At 33.7% G+C, this 17,138-nt stretch overlaps 3 protein-coding genes across 4 annotated transcripts; 2 read left to right on the top strand and 1 right to left on the bottom strand.

Moving 5' to 3' along the window:
- The first annotated feature begins 1,429 nt into the window (after positions 1–1,429).
- LOC145617345 (protein SEEDLING LETHAL 1, chloroplastic-like) lies at positions 1,430–5,091 on the top strand. 2 transcript variants are annotated; one of them, XM_081672035.1, is made up of 2 exons: positions 1,430–2,179; positions 5,050–5,091. In XM_081672035.1, the coding sequence occupies exons 1-2, from the start codon at positions 1,598–1,600 to the stop codon at positions 5,074–5,076; spliced, it is 609 nt and encodes a 202-aa protein (XP_081528161.1). In that variant the 5' UTR covers positions 1,430–1,597; the 3' UTR covers positions 5,077–5,091. The 2 variants fall into 2 exon arrangements, with proteins under 2 accessions (XP_081528161.1, XP_081528160.1); XM_081672034.1 differs by lacking the exon at positions 5,050–5,091 and having other exon boundaries at positions 1,432–2,980.
- A 1,765-nt stretch (positions 5,092–6,856) lies between these two features.
- Positions 6,857–7,865, top strand: LOC145617170 (uncharacterized). Its single transcript, XM_081671854.1, has one exon. The coding sequence runs from the start codon at positions 7,260–7,262 to the stop codon at positions 7,803–7,805; it is 546 nt and encodes a 181-aa protein (XP_081527980.1). The 5' UTR covers positions 6,857–7,259; the 3' UTR covers positions 7,806–7,865.
- A 181-nt stretch (positions 7,866–8,046) lies between these two features.
- LOC145617169 (putative HVA22-like protein g) lies at positions 8,047–11,765 on the bottom strand. Its single transcript, XM_081671852.1, has 6 exons — positions 11,333–11,765; positions 11,023–11,121; positions 9,503–9,559; positions 9,333–9,396; positions 9,040–9,252; positions 8,047–8,394 (listed from the first exon to the last, which is right to left on the bottom strand). The coding sequence occupies exons 1-6, from the start codon at positions 11,362–11,364 to the stop codon at positions 8,047–8,049; spliced, it is 813 nt and encodes a 270-aa protein (XP_081527978.1). The 5' UTR covers positions 11,365–11,765.
- Positions 11,766–17,138: the final 5,373 nt, after the last annotated feature.

Here is a 17,138-nt window from a genome sequence, read left to right as displayed (position 1 = left end):
ATAAATACAAAGATGTACAAGTATGAATATGTTTTTGCCTTTAAAAAAAAAAGTATGAATATGTTTTTAAATCGTTTTATCAAGGAGTATTTGATTTAGTGGTAAGGATTGTATCTCACAATTATGAGGTTTGAATAAGTCATTAATTTAATTATAAATAAAAATAATAATGTATTAAAGGTTTTTCTAAAGTAATGTTAATTAATCACATGTAAAACTACGATTATATTTGACGTTGATAAAAACCTTCTTCTATGATACTATTTGATACAACCTTCCATAGGGGGTTTTTTGATATTGTAGCGTTGAAATCGAATAAAATTTGATGCAATTGATCGTAGAGGTAGAATTGACCTTTGTTTGTGACATCGCACAAATCCTCATCAACAAATCAATTATCTATTGAAACATAGCTCCAAGCTAACAAGAGATGGTAAGCTCCTAATTTTGTTTATGCACTAGATATACCATTTACATATTTATATTGAACCTTAAAAATGTGAGAGAAGTATTTATGATATCTTGATACATTATAGATAATCTATTGCATCCAAACTTCATTTGTCCCAAAAACTTGGTCAAATCGAATTCAATAGTCTTATGCAAACTTGAAATACTTGATTTTTTGTGCATTTAACCTTGGTTTTGGTTCGACTCATAGAAATGATCTACACTCATCAATTTGACTTAGTTAACTCTATCTATTGGACCAAATGACTCGAATCTTGCTTGATCTAACTCTCTAATTAACTTTATGATGTATACATGTTTTGTTAAAGTATCTCTATACTATATATATAGTGGTTAAATGAGGAGAAGAGTTGTACTTGAATAATCACAAACTTTTTTTACAACAATTTCAATCTCTAACACATTTGATACATGGTTCGAACTGAATTTGATTTAAAATAATCCGATTGCGACCTTGACCGTTTGAGAGTTGAGAGTAAAGATGGCTCTGGGCTATGTCAGACCCACGTGATTTGGGGTTAGTTAGACGACTTCTTTAACCTGACCCACGAGTTACGTATCATGCTGGGTCGGGCCAAATTTTTTAAAAGCTAGTTCGTGCACGGTCCAGACCCACATGTCGAGCTTGCATGACTAAGCAAAATTTCATTGATATTAGCGTGTATTGTTGTGCCGTGTCTTATTATGCTTCTTCCAAATAAAGACGGCTTAAGCTCGGCCACGGCCCGACACGCACGATAACATGCCACGTTGGACCGTGCTTTTTTTTACGTATTGGGCCATGCCGGGCTTTGGACCGGTCCGATCCGATCCGATCCAGTGCCATCTTTAGTCGAGAGACTCGTGACTTTGAGTACTATTGTGTGTCTACGAGTCTACTACCGAGTAACCAGAAGGAAATTGAAGTAGTGAAAATTCATACAAGTACATTTTGGAGGTAAAGTGGAAATTGAACTTTCACTTTAGTTGGAGGAAACTCCATAGGTCTAGATTGTAGATAACCTGTAATCTCCCCTAACACCTTATCCACCTCTCTTTCTTTCATCCTACCTAAAAGACAAACACCACCCTCTTCTTCACACTCTCTCTCCCTTTCCCAACCATGTAATTCCACCCCACTTCAACAATGCAAGACACCCTCAATTTCCCCACCACCACCGCCACCACCTCCACCACCGGAAAACTCCTCAAACCCAACTTCCTCCCCAAAACCCCTTCATTCCTCCGCCGGAAAACTACCTTTTTCCCCACTTTATCCTCCAAAACCACCACAATCCACCCTCTTAAACCACCCAAAATCCAACCCTCAACCCCAAACTCCCACCCCAAAACCACTTCCTCTGACCCTGAATTCGAACAGAAAACCCTCTTCCTCGACTCCATTGGACTAGACTCACTCACCCTCTTCCCTCCTTCCGCCATTGCAGCAGCTTCCTCTCTCTCCGACCTCAAAACCCTCTTCGATTACCTCACCTCCCTCGGCTTCACCCCGCCGCATCTCCGCCGTATCACCACCATGTGCCCGGAAATCCTCTCGCTTCGCCTCCACAACACGGCCCCCGTTTTCGCCTTCCTCCTTCGAGAAGTCAAGGTGCTAGCTCATAATCTCCCCCGTGTAATCTGCCGTCGTCCTCGCCTTCTAGTGTCCGATGTCGAAACCCGGCTTCGACCCACCTTGTATTTTCTTCAGAGCATTGGGATTCATGAGGTATATAAGCATACTGATCTTCTTTCAGCTTCTGTTGAGGATAAATATTTGCCTAAAATTGAGTATTTTGAGAAAGTGGGTTTTTCATATCATGATTCTCTGTCCTTGTTTAGGAGGTTTCCTGCGTTGTTTTGTTACAGTGTTAAGGATAATTTCGAGCCCAAGTATAATTACTTTGTGGTTGAAATGGGGAGGGATTTGAAGGAATTGAAGGAGTTTCCTCAATACTTTTCGTTTAGTTTAGAGAAGAGGATTAAGCCTAGGCATCAGTGTTGTGTAGAAAGGGGTGTTTGTTTTCCTCTTCCTTTGATGTTGAAGATGAAGGATGAGGATTTTCGAAAGCGATTGGATGTTTGTTGTAATTCTTCTATGCCTAAGAGCAATTCCCCTTTGTGGGGTTTGCAAAATTGCAAATGACTTGTGAATTTATTGTTGTTAATACAATGTAGATTGCTCATTGTTTTAACTACTGTAACATAAAGATTAACGGTGTGTTTGGATAGAAAGAAATGAAAGGGAAAGAAGGGGAGGGGAATGGAGAGATGTGATATCTTTCATTTGGATAACAAATGAGGAAGGAAGGGAATTGGAGGGGAGAGAAATGGAGGGATTAAATTGTAGGAAAATGATCCCTCCAACAATGGAGAGATTTGGAAGGAAAACTCACCATTCTTCTCTCCCCTCCCTTTCCCTCCCCTCCTCTTCTCCTCCCTCCCCTTCTTTTCCTTCCTCTAATGTTATCCAAACACACTGTAAGTGAATATATCAAGGTTTATAGATGAATACATGATGTTCTTTCCAGCTCTATGTTGTTCGTTCTGTGTTGTTGTTGATCTCAAATGGCAAGCTTACTGCTGCAATTCGCCAAGTCTTAATGTGTTATCATTTTTGAATTATGTTAATACTAACATTTTTAACGTGTGGAAGTTGATGGATGATATAACGATATCCCACAGAGTAATTACTATTGTTCGGTACTCAACATTGTGTGTGGCTTGTTGGGTTTATATTTCCTGTTCAATACTTGCTCAATCCTTCTACGCCTTCCCTTTATCCCAATTTCCTTTCTTTTGTATTGCAACTTGCAAGATCAGGCTGTTAGAAACTTTTATCTTTCATGAAATTTGACATGGAGATGGATTCTAATGCTTTCCTTTTCCCATTTGGCAATACTTTAATTGTATTCAGTGAGTCCATAATTAGGTACTTAGGTGCAATATCTCAGGTAGCGCTAGCATGTATCTCTAAGAAATTGACAAAGGAATTGTTACTAATTTCTCTGACTAATGTAAGTGTGTTGATAATCCTGATTAAGTCTAGCTATCTATACGTTATAGATGCTAGAAGAATAAGATATCAAAAAATTGTTTGAAGTGAGGAAGATTGGCTCAATATGGATATTTTGGTCTGAGGTTATGATGCTTCATACAGATCATGTTGAAGCTAAGCACTGTACTGGGTTGAAATGTCGAGTTTTACTGTCTCGTAGAATTTTCTTACAAATGTTAATGTGGAGAGGAAATCGATGCTGTGAAAATGGGTTGTAGAAGATTTATTCATACAGAGTATATATATATATATATATATATATATATATATATATATATATATATATATATATATATATATATATATATATATATATATATATATATATATATATTTGAGGCATCATACAGAGTATATTATTAGTCTATAGTTTCTTAGGTTCAATCTATACAGAAGAGCTGCCAGGTGTTTTGAGGGGAAGCTAACTGACAAATATCATAGTTTTCTCAAGCTGCAAAGAATGAGAGGACAATTAATTTGCAGGGCGAGGTGTAGTGGTTCCATATCAATCATGTGGCTCTCGGAATGTGATGCTTTATTCCTATTAAACTCTATGAAATTTAAATTTGTGGAAGTTGATCATCTTATAGAGTTTTTTCTCTTTGGTAAATCCTGCTAGTGTACAGAAAGGAAATTGATGCTATTAGAATCAATCATGGAATCGATATCGGTTGAGAACTTGAGATAAGAGAGAAAAGGAATATGAGCTGGGAAAGGAGAGAATATTATCTTGCTGTTTTGGGTTTGTTATATGACAGAATAAGCAAAGCATGGGTGGTTTTGTTTTTTTGTTAGTTTTTGAATTTCTTTTTGGTTAGCTGCTAGTGGTGTTCGTTATGCTGTTTAGTAACTTCTGTTGGTAACTCTTAAAAATTTTGTTGCTCAGTGTCAGAGCAGTAGTCAATCTTTCATATTTTGTATGGAAAATATAGGAAACCATTTTGTATGGAAAATATAGGAAACCTGCTGTTGCGCATCACTCGCTGTAGCGTCCTGCTTTTGTAGGTTTTTAGGACTGTTCTTTTCAGATAGTCCCTGGTTTATCCACAAGGTTAATCCAGTGACATATTTGACATTTGTTTGCGTGATTACATATTTACATCTGTACAACTAATGTCATGAGTCTCATGACTCATGATGCATTCTTATCTTTGTTATACAACTATACAAGGGTGGGGCGTAGAGCTCAATACCAAGGTTAGTTGAATCATGTGTGGGTGTTTCGTTTTTAGATTCTGGTGTTGATCTGTTATTATAGATATAAGAGTGATACTGGTCTCTCAGCTATGATGTCAAAAAACCTCATTGATGGTGCAACTTAAGACTTTCTGCTAATACCTTCACCATTACCATTCTATGCTCGTTTTGGACTACACCATCATCAATGATGTAATCTTTGCCCTTGTCAACTTCCTACTTGCCTACCATGTCGCTGTGGTTTAATGCCCTTGTTCTCAGTCTACTTTCTCTGAGTAAATGGGTGTGTGTGTGTGTGTTCAGTGTGTGATCAAGTGAGGTAGTTTGATACTTGGTGTGCACAGGAAACGCACCAATATTTGTGGCTGTGAGCCTGTGACGTAAGTACGCATCTTAGTCATGCACCTCACAAGACACAATCTCATATGCCAACTTATATAGTGCACTGTGCACGCGCTGGTGTATGCAACTCTGTGCACCTTGATGCAGTCATATGTGAAGGAGGTGGCGGAGAAGAGAGTTGGATCATTTTTACTCAAAGTTGTTGCAATAAACAGTACGTACATATTTTCTCTTTAATTAGGATTGTTTAGAATCCCATAGAATATCCAGTTGGCTACTCATGGCACTCTACCAATCATACTCCATAATAATTAATGGTAAAGCGTTACCTAAAAAAGTTTTTAGAAAAATTCCTTTATTTGTGCAAATCTTAGGCCATGTGTTCGCATGCCATGCAATCTTTGGCTTTGTTTTTCCATTAATTGCATTCCTTAATTTTTTATCACACTTCTCTGCTGGTATTTTAATTTCGTTCAAGTCAACAAATTAGCATTTTCGCAAACCTCATGTATTAAAAACAATGTCTTACCATTAAATTTCGTTATATTTTCAGATTCTTTTTTAAGAACATCAAAATATACTGAGTGATACAAAAATAATTTTCATCAAGAGTAGTGATGTTTGGGTCTTGAATTATACATATAACTGATTTTGAAACAAAAGGACAAAACCCTTTGAATTTTGACAAGTCTATTACATAAGTTGTGCTGAAATTATCTCATAATACAATATACTTTGTACTTAATTCAATATACGAATATTAATTTAATTAATATCATAAGTTGAGTATTTTATTTTATCTAATAGGGAAGAAAAAAGGCTTATCTATCAAGAGCTTCAATGTTAAGATTGGAGGATCCTTAATTCCTTTTTGAGAAAACTAGGAGCGTTCAATTTTAAGATTAGTTGTTAAATTATTCATAATCAATGGTAGAAGTTGTATGTGGACCTACGTTCAACTTGGTGGTTGAATACCCAATATTTTAAGTGCATGATTGTAGTATACCAGTACTCGTACTCTGTATATTATATGTCTATAATCAACTATTATTAAGATAAAAATATAATATTTAATACATTTTTTAAAAATATATTCATACTAATACTTTGACTAGATTTTTTTAACTAATGCGGAAAAAACAAATGTTGTATGCTTAACACTCCTATACAAGTACTACCTCCGATTCAATTACTCGCAACAAAGGAATATTTTATGTCTTACAAATAATATTCCTTTGTTTGTTGCGAGTAAATTGGACCGGAGGTAGTATTATTTTATGCTTTCAAATTTTCAATATATGTATGCTTACTATATACTGAGTATGAAATTTTAATATGTATTTCGTATGCTTAGTTTTTTCGTGATCACTAATGCACATAGTTAAGCATAAACGTCTTTACATATTATTATAAAAATATGCTTATACGTATAAATTATACATTAAAATGAACCAGATAAGATCAGTGATATATATACAAGTTTACAAATTTCTTTTTCCATCTCCTCTTTTAACTCATATCCCAAATTGAAATTGTAATGTTTATCCATACATGTCTATTTGATCATTTAATTTTTTGGGCAGCCCAATATTTAATAGTAATTGCTTAAGAATAAGTATGTATTGAAATTACTTATTTTATGTTATTGAAGTAATGTAAGATGATTCTCATACTTGTCAAAAAAAAAAAGAAAAAAAAGATGATGCTCATACAAGTGATACAACATCATATCATAGATCAGGTGTTGAAAAAGTAGAAATATTCAAAAAAAAAAAAAAAAAAAAAATTAAAAAAATGATTACTTTGTTTAATTCCACCTTAAACAAAAGTTAAAGACGAAAGTACGACTTTTGGGCACATATTAACAACCTCAATTAGAAAGAGTGAGTCAAATAAATTTACATACATCCCACTCACAAACACAATCAGTAGTAAAACACTTAACACGGAAACACCATCTGGAACAACTATCCAATACCCAAATATTGCATCAAAACAACCATCACAATTACCAAATTTAAATGGATGGTGACAATTTACGTCAATGATTCACATTTCTCTCCTCCTAATTAATCCTTCCTTACAATTTTCTCATTAATAATAACAACTATTCATCATTCCACTTTCTCTCTCCTCCCCCTTTCCTAAAACTAAAACTAAAACTAAAACTAAAACCTCCATTTTCATTTTCACTAACACGCTCTTTCCAACAATGGTAGACCAACAACATGATGATCCTCATAATGCTATTACTACTCTCAAACGTCGAAACAGCCTCCCTTCCGCTGTCATCGTTCCGCCTCGCAAACACAAACCATTAAACGGCAATCACCACAACAACAGATCGCCGCCGTTGCCGCCGTCGTTCTCCGCCGCGGATTTTGAGCTTTTTCCGTTGAAGTCACCGCCGTTACCATCATCATCAGATAACTACACTTCTCTAAGAGATATTCTACCGTGTAGTAGTCCTTCATCCATTCTCTCTCCTACTCCGGCCGTCGCACTCGCCGGAATTTCGTCTTCTTCGTGTGGTTCGGGGTATGAGATTTCGATTAAAAACCGTTTGGTTAAACAGGCTGCTTGGGCGTACCTTCAGCCTACTGTTTCGACTTCTCCTTCTTCTTCTTCTCGCCGGCTGTGTTTTTCCGGTGAGTTTTTCCGACCGATGTTTTTCAGTTTCCGGCGAACGGTGTCGGAGACTGTAACACGTGTCTATGATTGGTTGGTAGACGCTCTCTGGCTCATCCTGTGCAGATAACGACAGATTGTATTCTTTTCTTTTCTTTTCTCTTCCTTTATTTTTTTCCTAAAAAAAAAAAAGAAAAATTTGCAAATTTGTGTGGTGGCAAATGTGTAATTACAAACGTGAGGAAAATGAAGTAATAAAAGCTAAAAAAAAAATGTGTTTTTTTTTTTTTGGGTGAATTATCAAACAATGGGATTTTGTACAGTATGAATTTTTGGGGTTAAAAATGCCAAAATGGTGTTTAATTTGGTGATCATTGAATGGGTTTTGATCGCCAAAACTTTTCTTTTACTGGGCTTTTGGAATAGACTTCTTCTGGGACCTCTTCAATGTGGATGTATCCAGTTTGGGCCTCTTCAAGTTTCATTTGGACCAGTTTGGACTTGGAAAGTTGGGCTTCATATTTGAACAAACTGGGAAATGCAGCTGGAAGTGGAGGTGCTGATGGAGCTGGCTGTTCCTCTCGGTGGTTCGGGTGTAGCGGCGAGGTGGGTGGTGGTGATTCAGGCTTTGATTTTCGTTGTCGAAGAGGCCATAGGCTGGACCCTTTTGAAGGTGGTGGTGGGCTGCCCCTTCCATCTCGTCGCTTCCGATCATCTTTCTGCAATGTGCCAAAAAACAAATCAATGCTCAGCAAAAATAAAGAGTGTGTGTGTGTGTGTGTGTTTTTGTAAGTTGTTAGTGTTATAGGTTTACTCATGATTAATTATTTGAATACATGAAAAATTTGTCTCCCTTTTAAACTTCTTCTTTAGTGTGGGATCCAATAGTGCATTGACTTAATAATAATGCTAGAGTATATACAAAGGTAAAAAGAACATATACACTACTTTGCATAATCCAGTACCAATCCTATATGTTTCATCTAAAAAACAAAGTAATATTTTTCTTTCTTTGCTTTTTTATATGTTTGTGAGATGCACGTTTCTAAATTCGCATGATCACAAAACATTGCTTCACTTGCCTAAAAATGAAAGACAACGCTATGACAATGAGAGAGCGAGAGACACATAGACAACTGAATGATTTAAAGGATTCAGTGTGCTCTATAATTAATCATTACTGGGTCCAAATACTAACTTTACAAGAAGTAAATTAGCATCCATCATACAACAGTTAATCATAGACATTATAGTGAATTATGACTCTTTTCACTAGGCGTTCTACCTTAGCTGAGGCATGTATGATTCAGGAACAATTTTAGTGGGCCTGTTTTAGACGGCGAAAAAAATTGAGAAAGATGTACCTGAGTGCTGCCGCCTCTAAGCCTGGAAGACTGGTTGGCTATGTAGTCAAACACATTAAAAATTGCTGATGATCCCAACTCAGTACAGTTTTGCCAGTAGTAAATGGCTACATCCCAAGCTCTATATCTCAGCTCTTGCAGGTTCTTGTCAATGTCCGTCTCATGTTTCGACACAAATGGCCTTAATAAGCTCTCATACACATAAGAAGTTCCCTGCATCATACCACATTTCTGTCAGTTACACTCTAACATTAGAGTTGCACATCAGGGGTAAGCATTAGTTAGTTAATTACCTTTGTTTGTGGATACCAAAGGTAGATAATGAAAGCCAACTTCAACTCTCCATATAACGGAACCCTTTAGGCGAAAATGAAATCATGTTAGTAGCAATTGAAAGAAAAAACATGTAAATTAGATGATAATTTTGAGATAATTCCTCTGTAAAGGAGAATCCTCTGCTTACCATGATATGAATATATCACCAAATCTCTCACAAACGGAAAGTACAGCAATAATGATCCTACAGAAAGACGAACAATAGCATGAATAAAGCTATTTAAATTTAAACCAAATCACTTAACGAATTTACTGATAACCTTATGTACGCTATTGTTACTTGTTAGCATTATAAAGCTGTTACTAAAGTCGTAAACTATGCAGTACCTACTAGTATTTCAAGTTCTGATCTTACTTAACTACTTAAGAGTGATCAGCAAGTCTTGATTGATTGTAAATTATAAAATATGCAAGTAATACAATTGTATCACGACAAGTATTATGTGTTGTTTGCTACTCAATTAGCGTAATTCTTATCCATGGAGTCCACAAGGACCACAACTACCTAAGGTTCTTAATACTACCTTTTTAAGCCAAGCAAGAAAAATGCAAATTCTGTAATCTTCCCTAACATATCCATATCAAACCAATCTCTGTCACCAACTCAACTACAGTATCCTTACCAAAATAGTGACTCAGGCAGTTATTGTTTAGGGGCCGAGTTCTAGCTTGTCAATTCTCACTATGATCAAGGCTTCGTTGTCATAAACTCATATTTTTCTATACTTATTATTAGTTCAAAAATGAGCTTAATGCTACGTAGCACTTATCTAAACTTACATAAACTAACGACCAAAATAGATTACTCCGTAGTAGATATTATGTGGTTTTGGTACTCTACTACCTAAAGTTTGGCCTAAGTATAACTGGATGTTGATATTTTACTCAAATAAGTTGTAAACTTGACATATAATGCCCAGAAATTGATCTTTTATCACCTTGGTTGGTATAAATGTGAGGGAAGTTAGTGTGAGTTGTGAAATAGAGCAGTTGACCACCTCAACTAGTCAACTACCTACAAAGTTTAGGCCAGCCAACTAAAACACCCATAACTCTCTCATTCATCACATGATCCCCAAATTACTTTCCCACGTTACCCCACTTTTTATTTATTTATTTATATTAATAATACTTTATAAACTTAAATTTAATGAATGCACAAAGGATATTATATTTTACATAAAATTTTATTTTATTTAAAATTGTACTTTAGAAATACATATTTAGATGAACAACAATGCTAAATTATTGGAACGGCTAGAGATTATGTTGTATAATGTGTATAATACTCCCGTTGTATACAAAATATGGTGCAATTGAACAAAGGAATTTTAATAGCAAAACTACTCCTGTATGAAATTTTGAACCAGAATTTCATAGAGATTGTATACAATTAATGAAAACTTGATGCAAGTAACGGAAAAATGTAACAGAGAATAAAATAATCAATATTCAATTGAGTAAATGATAATAAATTACAAGATAGAATTATACACCAATTTCTCATCAATAATTATCAATCAATTAACAATATATATCCAATTATTATCAACACACCAAAAAAAAAAAAAAAAAATAATTATTATCAAACTCCATAAATTTATTCATCATCATCAAAAAAAATATAGTAGTACAAAAAAAACGTACCAGTATTGACACCAAAACCGGAGTTCTTCGATGTTAACTTTGTTCCTTTCCACCGTTTTGAAACACTCAAATGCTGGGTATGCAAACCCCAATACCATACTACAATCGCAACTTCTTGTATTAGAATTTGAATCAATTTTTGTAGTTTAATTTGAATCACAAAAATTCTATAAGACGAATCAACTAATACTACTACTACTATCGCAAAATCAAACAATTACAACAGAAAATGAAATTACTTACAAAATCAAACAATTAATCAAACGAATGTAATCGAAAATTCAAGTAACAACAGAAACAAATTACTTACAAAAGTCCTCTGCCGATGAAATCTCCTAACATTTTTGACGATCAATTTCAGATTGCGTTACGAAAAATCATATACTAATATGAATAAGAAATTGATTTATATGACTGGAAATGATCAAAGGTTGTAACAAAAAACGAGTAATTGAAGAAGTCAGAATCTAGAAATATATATTAACAAATGTAAAAACAGAGGTCAATCACATTGAACAGAAAATTCAATGGAAATTACAGGTATAGTGTAGAATGTATCTTTGAATTTTATGAAATTAATTTTTTTGGGGGGTTTATTAAAAGAAAATTAAGAAAACTTGAAAAAGGAGGAAACTGAAGTTTACAAGCGAAGGAGTATTATATATATTGTGTACAAAAAAAAGAGAGAAAATAAAAAGGAAAAGATTAATAAAAAAAAAGTGGTTAAAGAAAATGGAGAATGATGATTGGATAAAAGTATTTGAATTCGAGAAGAAAATTAAAAAAAAAAAAAAAAAAAAAAAAAAAAAAAAAAGAGGAGAGAGAAAATTAAGAGGAATATTACTTGCCGGGGACGCCTGCGAAAGTATAAAAATAGAAGAGATGATGATGGTAATGAAATAGGGCGAAGATTCAGTCCACCGTTTGGGCAGTTATTCTTTCGCTTTTAGTTAGTCTTACTATTGCTTCACTCATTTCCCTCCATGTTGTTCTTGCTTGCTTTATTTTTCTTTTTTCTACTTTTGAAGAATTCCTTGATTTGGGAATAAAATCGAATTCGAGTGCGAAAAATAACATGCTAATGTGAGTAATGTCCATATACTATGAGGTATGAACTATGAAGCTAATAAGATATGAAGTACACGAGAGTTATGGTTGTGACTTGCATTTATGTTAGGATAGATATTACTTCTCATTTAATTTAGTCGGAGAAAATACACTACGTGTTGACGTATATAGCTTTTATATTTGAAATTACCTGAAGTATTTGAATTTTAAAACTTTTTAATTGTACTTTGAATTATCTAGAAACATACTTTCAAAATTGAACATATCTTATGAGAATTGAAAACACTATGTTGTATACTTTGTTGTATACTTGTATGTTATATTATGGTTACTTTCAAGTTTCAACCTAAGTGTTGGTAAAATGTGCTTCTTTTTTGGTCCATTCATTGGCCCAATTTTATGACATTTTTTACTTGGTTGGGTAAGTCCAATTTATGACCTAATTTGATGGCTTATTTTGTAAGCCTTGATGGAATAACCCTTAGATGAAATATAAGGGTAATGAGTGTGTGGAAATCAGCAGCTAACAGCCTAAAGGCCTGTTCACATTTACTTAATTTCAGTTCAGTTCAGTTCAGTTCAAGTTAGTTCAGCTCAGTACAGCTCCTAATTTCCTTCTCTCATAAAATATTAATTTCAACTTAGTTAAGTTCAGTTCTGTTCAGTTCAGCTCCAATCAGTTCAGTTCAGTTTAGTTCAGCTCAGTTCAGTTAAGTTTAGTTCAGGCCCTAACACAACACAAAAAGAGAGAGCAAAGTGAGGGTTTTAAAAGTATCCATTCTCGAATTTTTCATAGCAACTTTCACTATTGGATCATGATGAAATAACACCAGCTTGTTCTAGACATAAAACTTCATTTTGGACAGTCAAATCGTCTTATTGAGCTCTAGTTTGGTCAGAAATGCTGCTTGACAGACCTGCTATTTTTGGGTGAATTCTACACCTTTTGTTATCTAATTTTTATCTCTTATTGTTGTTGTTATTGGTGGGTGTATGAATCCTTTGTAGACTGAAAAATTCTATGGTAGTCATCCTTAAAATCAAATGGTGGTAATCTTAGGTTCTTTTTCCTTTAATTTATTATTATTGTTGGTTTTGGTACTACACTGATGCTGTTATATCTGTGATTTGGTTGTGTGACAATTTGGGTTGGTTGAATTGAATTGTTGGTTGATTGTCTTATGTATGACATTGTAGGTGCTGTAGTGACTCCCTATCAATACCTGCATAAGACTATTTTACAACCTATTTTGAGTATTACTTTGACACTCAAGCAATTTAGTGTTTTAACATTATGCATAAGTAAAATATTTTACATTAAAAATTTACCTCTTCTATGCACTTGTAAGTAAAACATATGTTTATTTGACCCTTGATAAGAGTTAATAAGTTGACGAAAAATCAAATTAAGATCGAGATGACACGTTTGGATAAGATAGGGTTAATAAGTTCTAATAAGTTATATATACAAGTCATGTTTGCGGTATTTTAAAAATTATTAATTACTTTATTTAATTTGGTAAGGCATGTGACAGGCTAAAGTCGTATCACCTAATCAAAAGTAATTACCTAAGTCGACTAGCTTATGCAGATAGGGAAGTAGGGTCGAATCCACAGGGAAACAAGTCTTTCTACTCCTAATTAATTATTATAATCTAAATTATTAAAGTAACCAATATTATTGTGAATAAAATCTATGCTACGAAGATTATGAGTAAGGAGAGTAATAGGGAAGAAATCAATAATAATAAAGCCTAGGGCATAGGTTCACTAATAAACAATATTCCAGGGTAAAACATAATAATCAATCATCAATGCATTAATTAATCAGATCATAAAGGGTTTTCGCTACGTATTACAATCACATAGTTAATTTACCGGTATTAAATCTCATCTCTCGAATCTCGACCTAACCATTTATAAATTAATCTACCTATTGAAACTAAGCCTAAACATCAATTCTCATCTCTCGAATCTCGAATTAATATTGCTAAACTCATACAATTAAACCTGGCCAAATCTAATTGCATAGCATTTAAACAATCAATAGGAAATCAATTATGCATTAACAATCAATAATCATAAAATTACCCCTTCATATTATTTATTAGATCCCCATAAACCCTAGAAAGAGAACTACTCAGACATGATTAAAGCTAAACAAAACATAGTAATTAAACAAGACATAAGAAATTGAATGAATAAAAATACTGAGATTAATAAGAGAGAAATCGTACCAAGACGGCGGAATTACAATGGAGTTTAGGAACAAGAGAAATTAAAGTCTAGAGAGAGAAAGTCTAAGTAGAGAGAGAAGAAAATAAAACTAGAGTGTAGAGAAGTGAAAAGAAGTCTTAAATCTTGCCTAATAAAATTACATTAATACTAAGCAAGAATTATACGCTAAAACAAACTAATCGGAACTAAAACTCCTAAAAGCCACACGCGCCCGGTCGGGCAAGGGGCCGCCCGACCGGGCCCACCTTTTCGTCTCCTAAAGCCTTCTCGCGCCCGGTCGGGCGCGTGCTCCGGGTGCGGCTCTTCTTGAGTGGTGCCTCACCCCGCCCGGCCGGGCGCGCCTTCGGGCGAGCCAATGGTGGTCCGGACGAGCTCTTGGGCCTCGTGGCCTCTCCCTTGGGCCTCCTAACTTGGCCCAAATGCCTCGTATCTCCAAAACTGAGCCCTTGGTCACCGATTTGCTACCTCCAATCGGTCTTGGGCTATCGAAAGTGGTCGCGGTCTTCCAACGCTTGTAGATGTTCCTCGAAAACCCGGGAAAATGCTCCAAGTACGCAAATTCCTACAAAACTCAAGCAAAACTACAAAACACTGGAAAACACAAATTAGTAATAAAAGTGGCTCGAAGGAGCCAAAAACACTACTAATTACGACCAAGGGTCGGGGGTAAATCTCTATATAAAATGAACACATCAGCATGTACACTAAGTCTTTTTTCTTTTTTTTCATTTGCATGAGATCATTATTACTTGTTTTTGTAGGTTGGTCCATCATCAAATATAGTTATGATAAGGATCAAACTACAAATTAAGTTCAATTTACACCTAAAATAAGTTTATTCAATTTTGTGTCATCAATCCGTGAAAGTTATGTAAATAAATTACACCCGGCTTAAAATTGATTTATTATAATTGACTTTTACAAGTTCTTTATTATTGGTTGTTTTAACGTCGTATCATTATTTTTGACCTTGTATTCATTAGTATGAGTACATTTTTGAAACAATATTATCTATATTAGATCTTATTATTATTGTTCAAAGATAGATCTATACTAGTATATTAATGATTATGACATAAGTCAAATAGGATAAACATTAATTTAAGGAACTTAGGAACATATAGAAACTTAGAAAGTACTTGGTAATTTACTCCATATCAACTTCAATTGAAAAAACATAATACATGTCATCCTGCAAATAGGGATAATTTTAAAAACAAAAACAAAAAGAACAATCGTCCGTACATTAATTTAGAGCTCTTGAATGTGTTTAATCGCACGTCATGGTTTGATAAAAATGTTAAATTCAAATTGGTTCAATAAAAGATTGTGTCTTGTCTTAGGGATTTTGAGTGTCCATCAAGTTTGCAACCCGTTACAAGGTCAATTGACTCAACACACACACACACATATGTTGAGGCTGGATTTTATATATATATATATATATATATATATATATATATATATATATATATATATATATATATATATATATATATATATATATATAATCCAGCCTCAACATTGCATAAAAATTAATAAATGAAAAAAATGAAAAGAAAAAAAAAATAGAATTGATAAAATAGAACATTAACTTTCAAATGCACTTACACTAAACTTTTTTTCGTAATACTAACCTAGATATATTTACTCATCGGTTAACCCATGCATATATATATATAAACAAATACTTGGTATTAGACTTCTTTTTTTTGGTATTAGACTTCTAATTAAGTTGCAAATGGTGGATAAAATAGAACATTAAAACGTTAGTTACGTGTTTGGTAAGTTCTTGAACTACTATGACGGTAGTTGAACCTTTGATCTCAATGCAATTCTATCTACTCCGTATTAAATAAAATGAAGTTTACTTTTGGTCAGCTTTGATTAATTTCATAAAATCTTAATCTTATAATACACGACTAATACGAGTATAGCGATACCTTGAAGAAATAGTAGAAAACTTTATGTTTGATACCTCATTATCTTAATCGTATAATAGATTAATAGTAATACTAGTATTATATTAATATGGTTGATAATGACTAATATATTGAAAATTTAGTCAACAAGCTTTGATTTAATCTCTTACTACGGAGCGAGTACTATTTTATACTAATAATTACTACGCCGTACAACGTAGTTATTAGTTAATTTTAGTTGCTTTTTTGATACCTAATAGGCTAATACTGTCTAAAGTTTATCTAACTTTGTCTAAACTAATTGACACAAATCTAAGTGAGGTTAATATTAATGATGTTAGAAATCCACTTTACTAACTTCTGATAGGCGGACTCATTCGCAATTACATGCTACTGTTGTGTAAAGATGATCCACCATAAAAAGTTGAAGATAATGACGTGTATTTTAATTTTTTATAAGAATAAAAGTGTATGTATAATTTTTAGAAAAAATTAACCATATATATGTTGCATGAATGGTTAAAAAAATAAAAGTGTATAATAGTACGATTGTAAAAAAAAAAATTACCATATGTTTTTGTTTTTGTTATGAGAAAAATGATGATTTTAAGATCGAGGAAAAGAAGACAAGATAAAACATTTTGAAATATGACAACAACAAAAAAAAAAAAAAAAAATAAGGGTATGTTCAATTCACCATATATTCACTTATCAACCTTATTTTTATCTTAACTTGCATTGAACTAATTTGAAGTTACTTAAACTTATATGAATTTATAAAACTCAATTTAGGGCTTGTTCACTTCAGCTTAATTTCTGTTCAGTTCAGTTCAGCTCCAATCAGTTCAGTTCAGTTCAACTCCAATTAGTTCAGTTTAGCTCAATTCA

Source organism: Chenopodium album, chromosome 26, assembly GCF_948465745.1.
Source record: "Chenopodium album chromosome 26, dcCheAlbu1.1, whole genome shotgun sequence".
Classification (NCBI taxonomy): Eukaryota; Viridiplantae; Streptophyta; class Magnoliopsida; order Caryophyllales; family Amaranthaceae; genus Chenopodium; species Chenopodium album.
The sequence above is the reverse complement of the archived record's forward strand: the minus strand, read 5'-3'. Positions and strand labels throughout refer to the sequence as shown.

What these genes read in the sequence shown, in the direction of transcription:
- LOC145617345 (XM_081672034.1), top strand. Translation starts at nt 1,598, where the DNA reads ATGCAAGACACCCTCAATTTCCCCACCACCACCGCCACCACCTCCACC.
- LOC145617169 (XM_081671852.1), bottom strand. Translation starts at nt 11,364, where the DNA reads ATGTTAGGAGATTTCATCGGCAGAGGACTTTT. An exon ending in GGTGATATATTCATATCATG is followed by an intron (nt 9,397 to 9,502) that starts GTAAGCAGAGGA and finishes TTTCGCCTAAAG; the next exon opens with GGTTCCGTTATATGGAGAGT. An exon ending in TTAGAGGCGGCAGCACTCAG is followed by an intron (nt 8,395 to 9,039) that starts GTACATCTTTCT and finishes GGCACATTGCAG; the next exon opens with AAAGATGATCGGAAGCGACG.
- LOC145617170 (XM_081671854.1), top strand. Translation starts at nt 7,260, where the DNA reads ATGGTAGACCAACAACATGATGATCCTCATAATGCTATTACTACTCTC.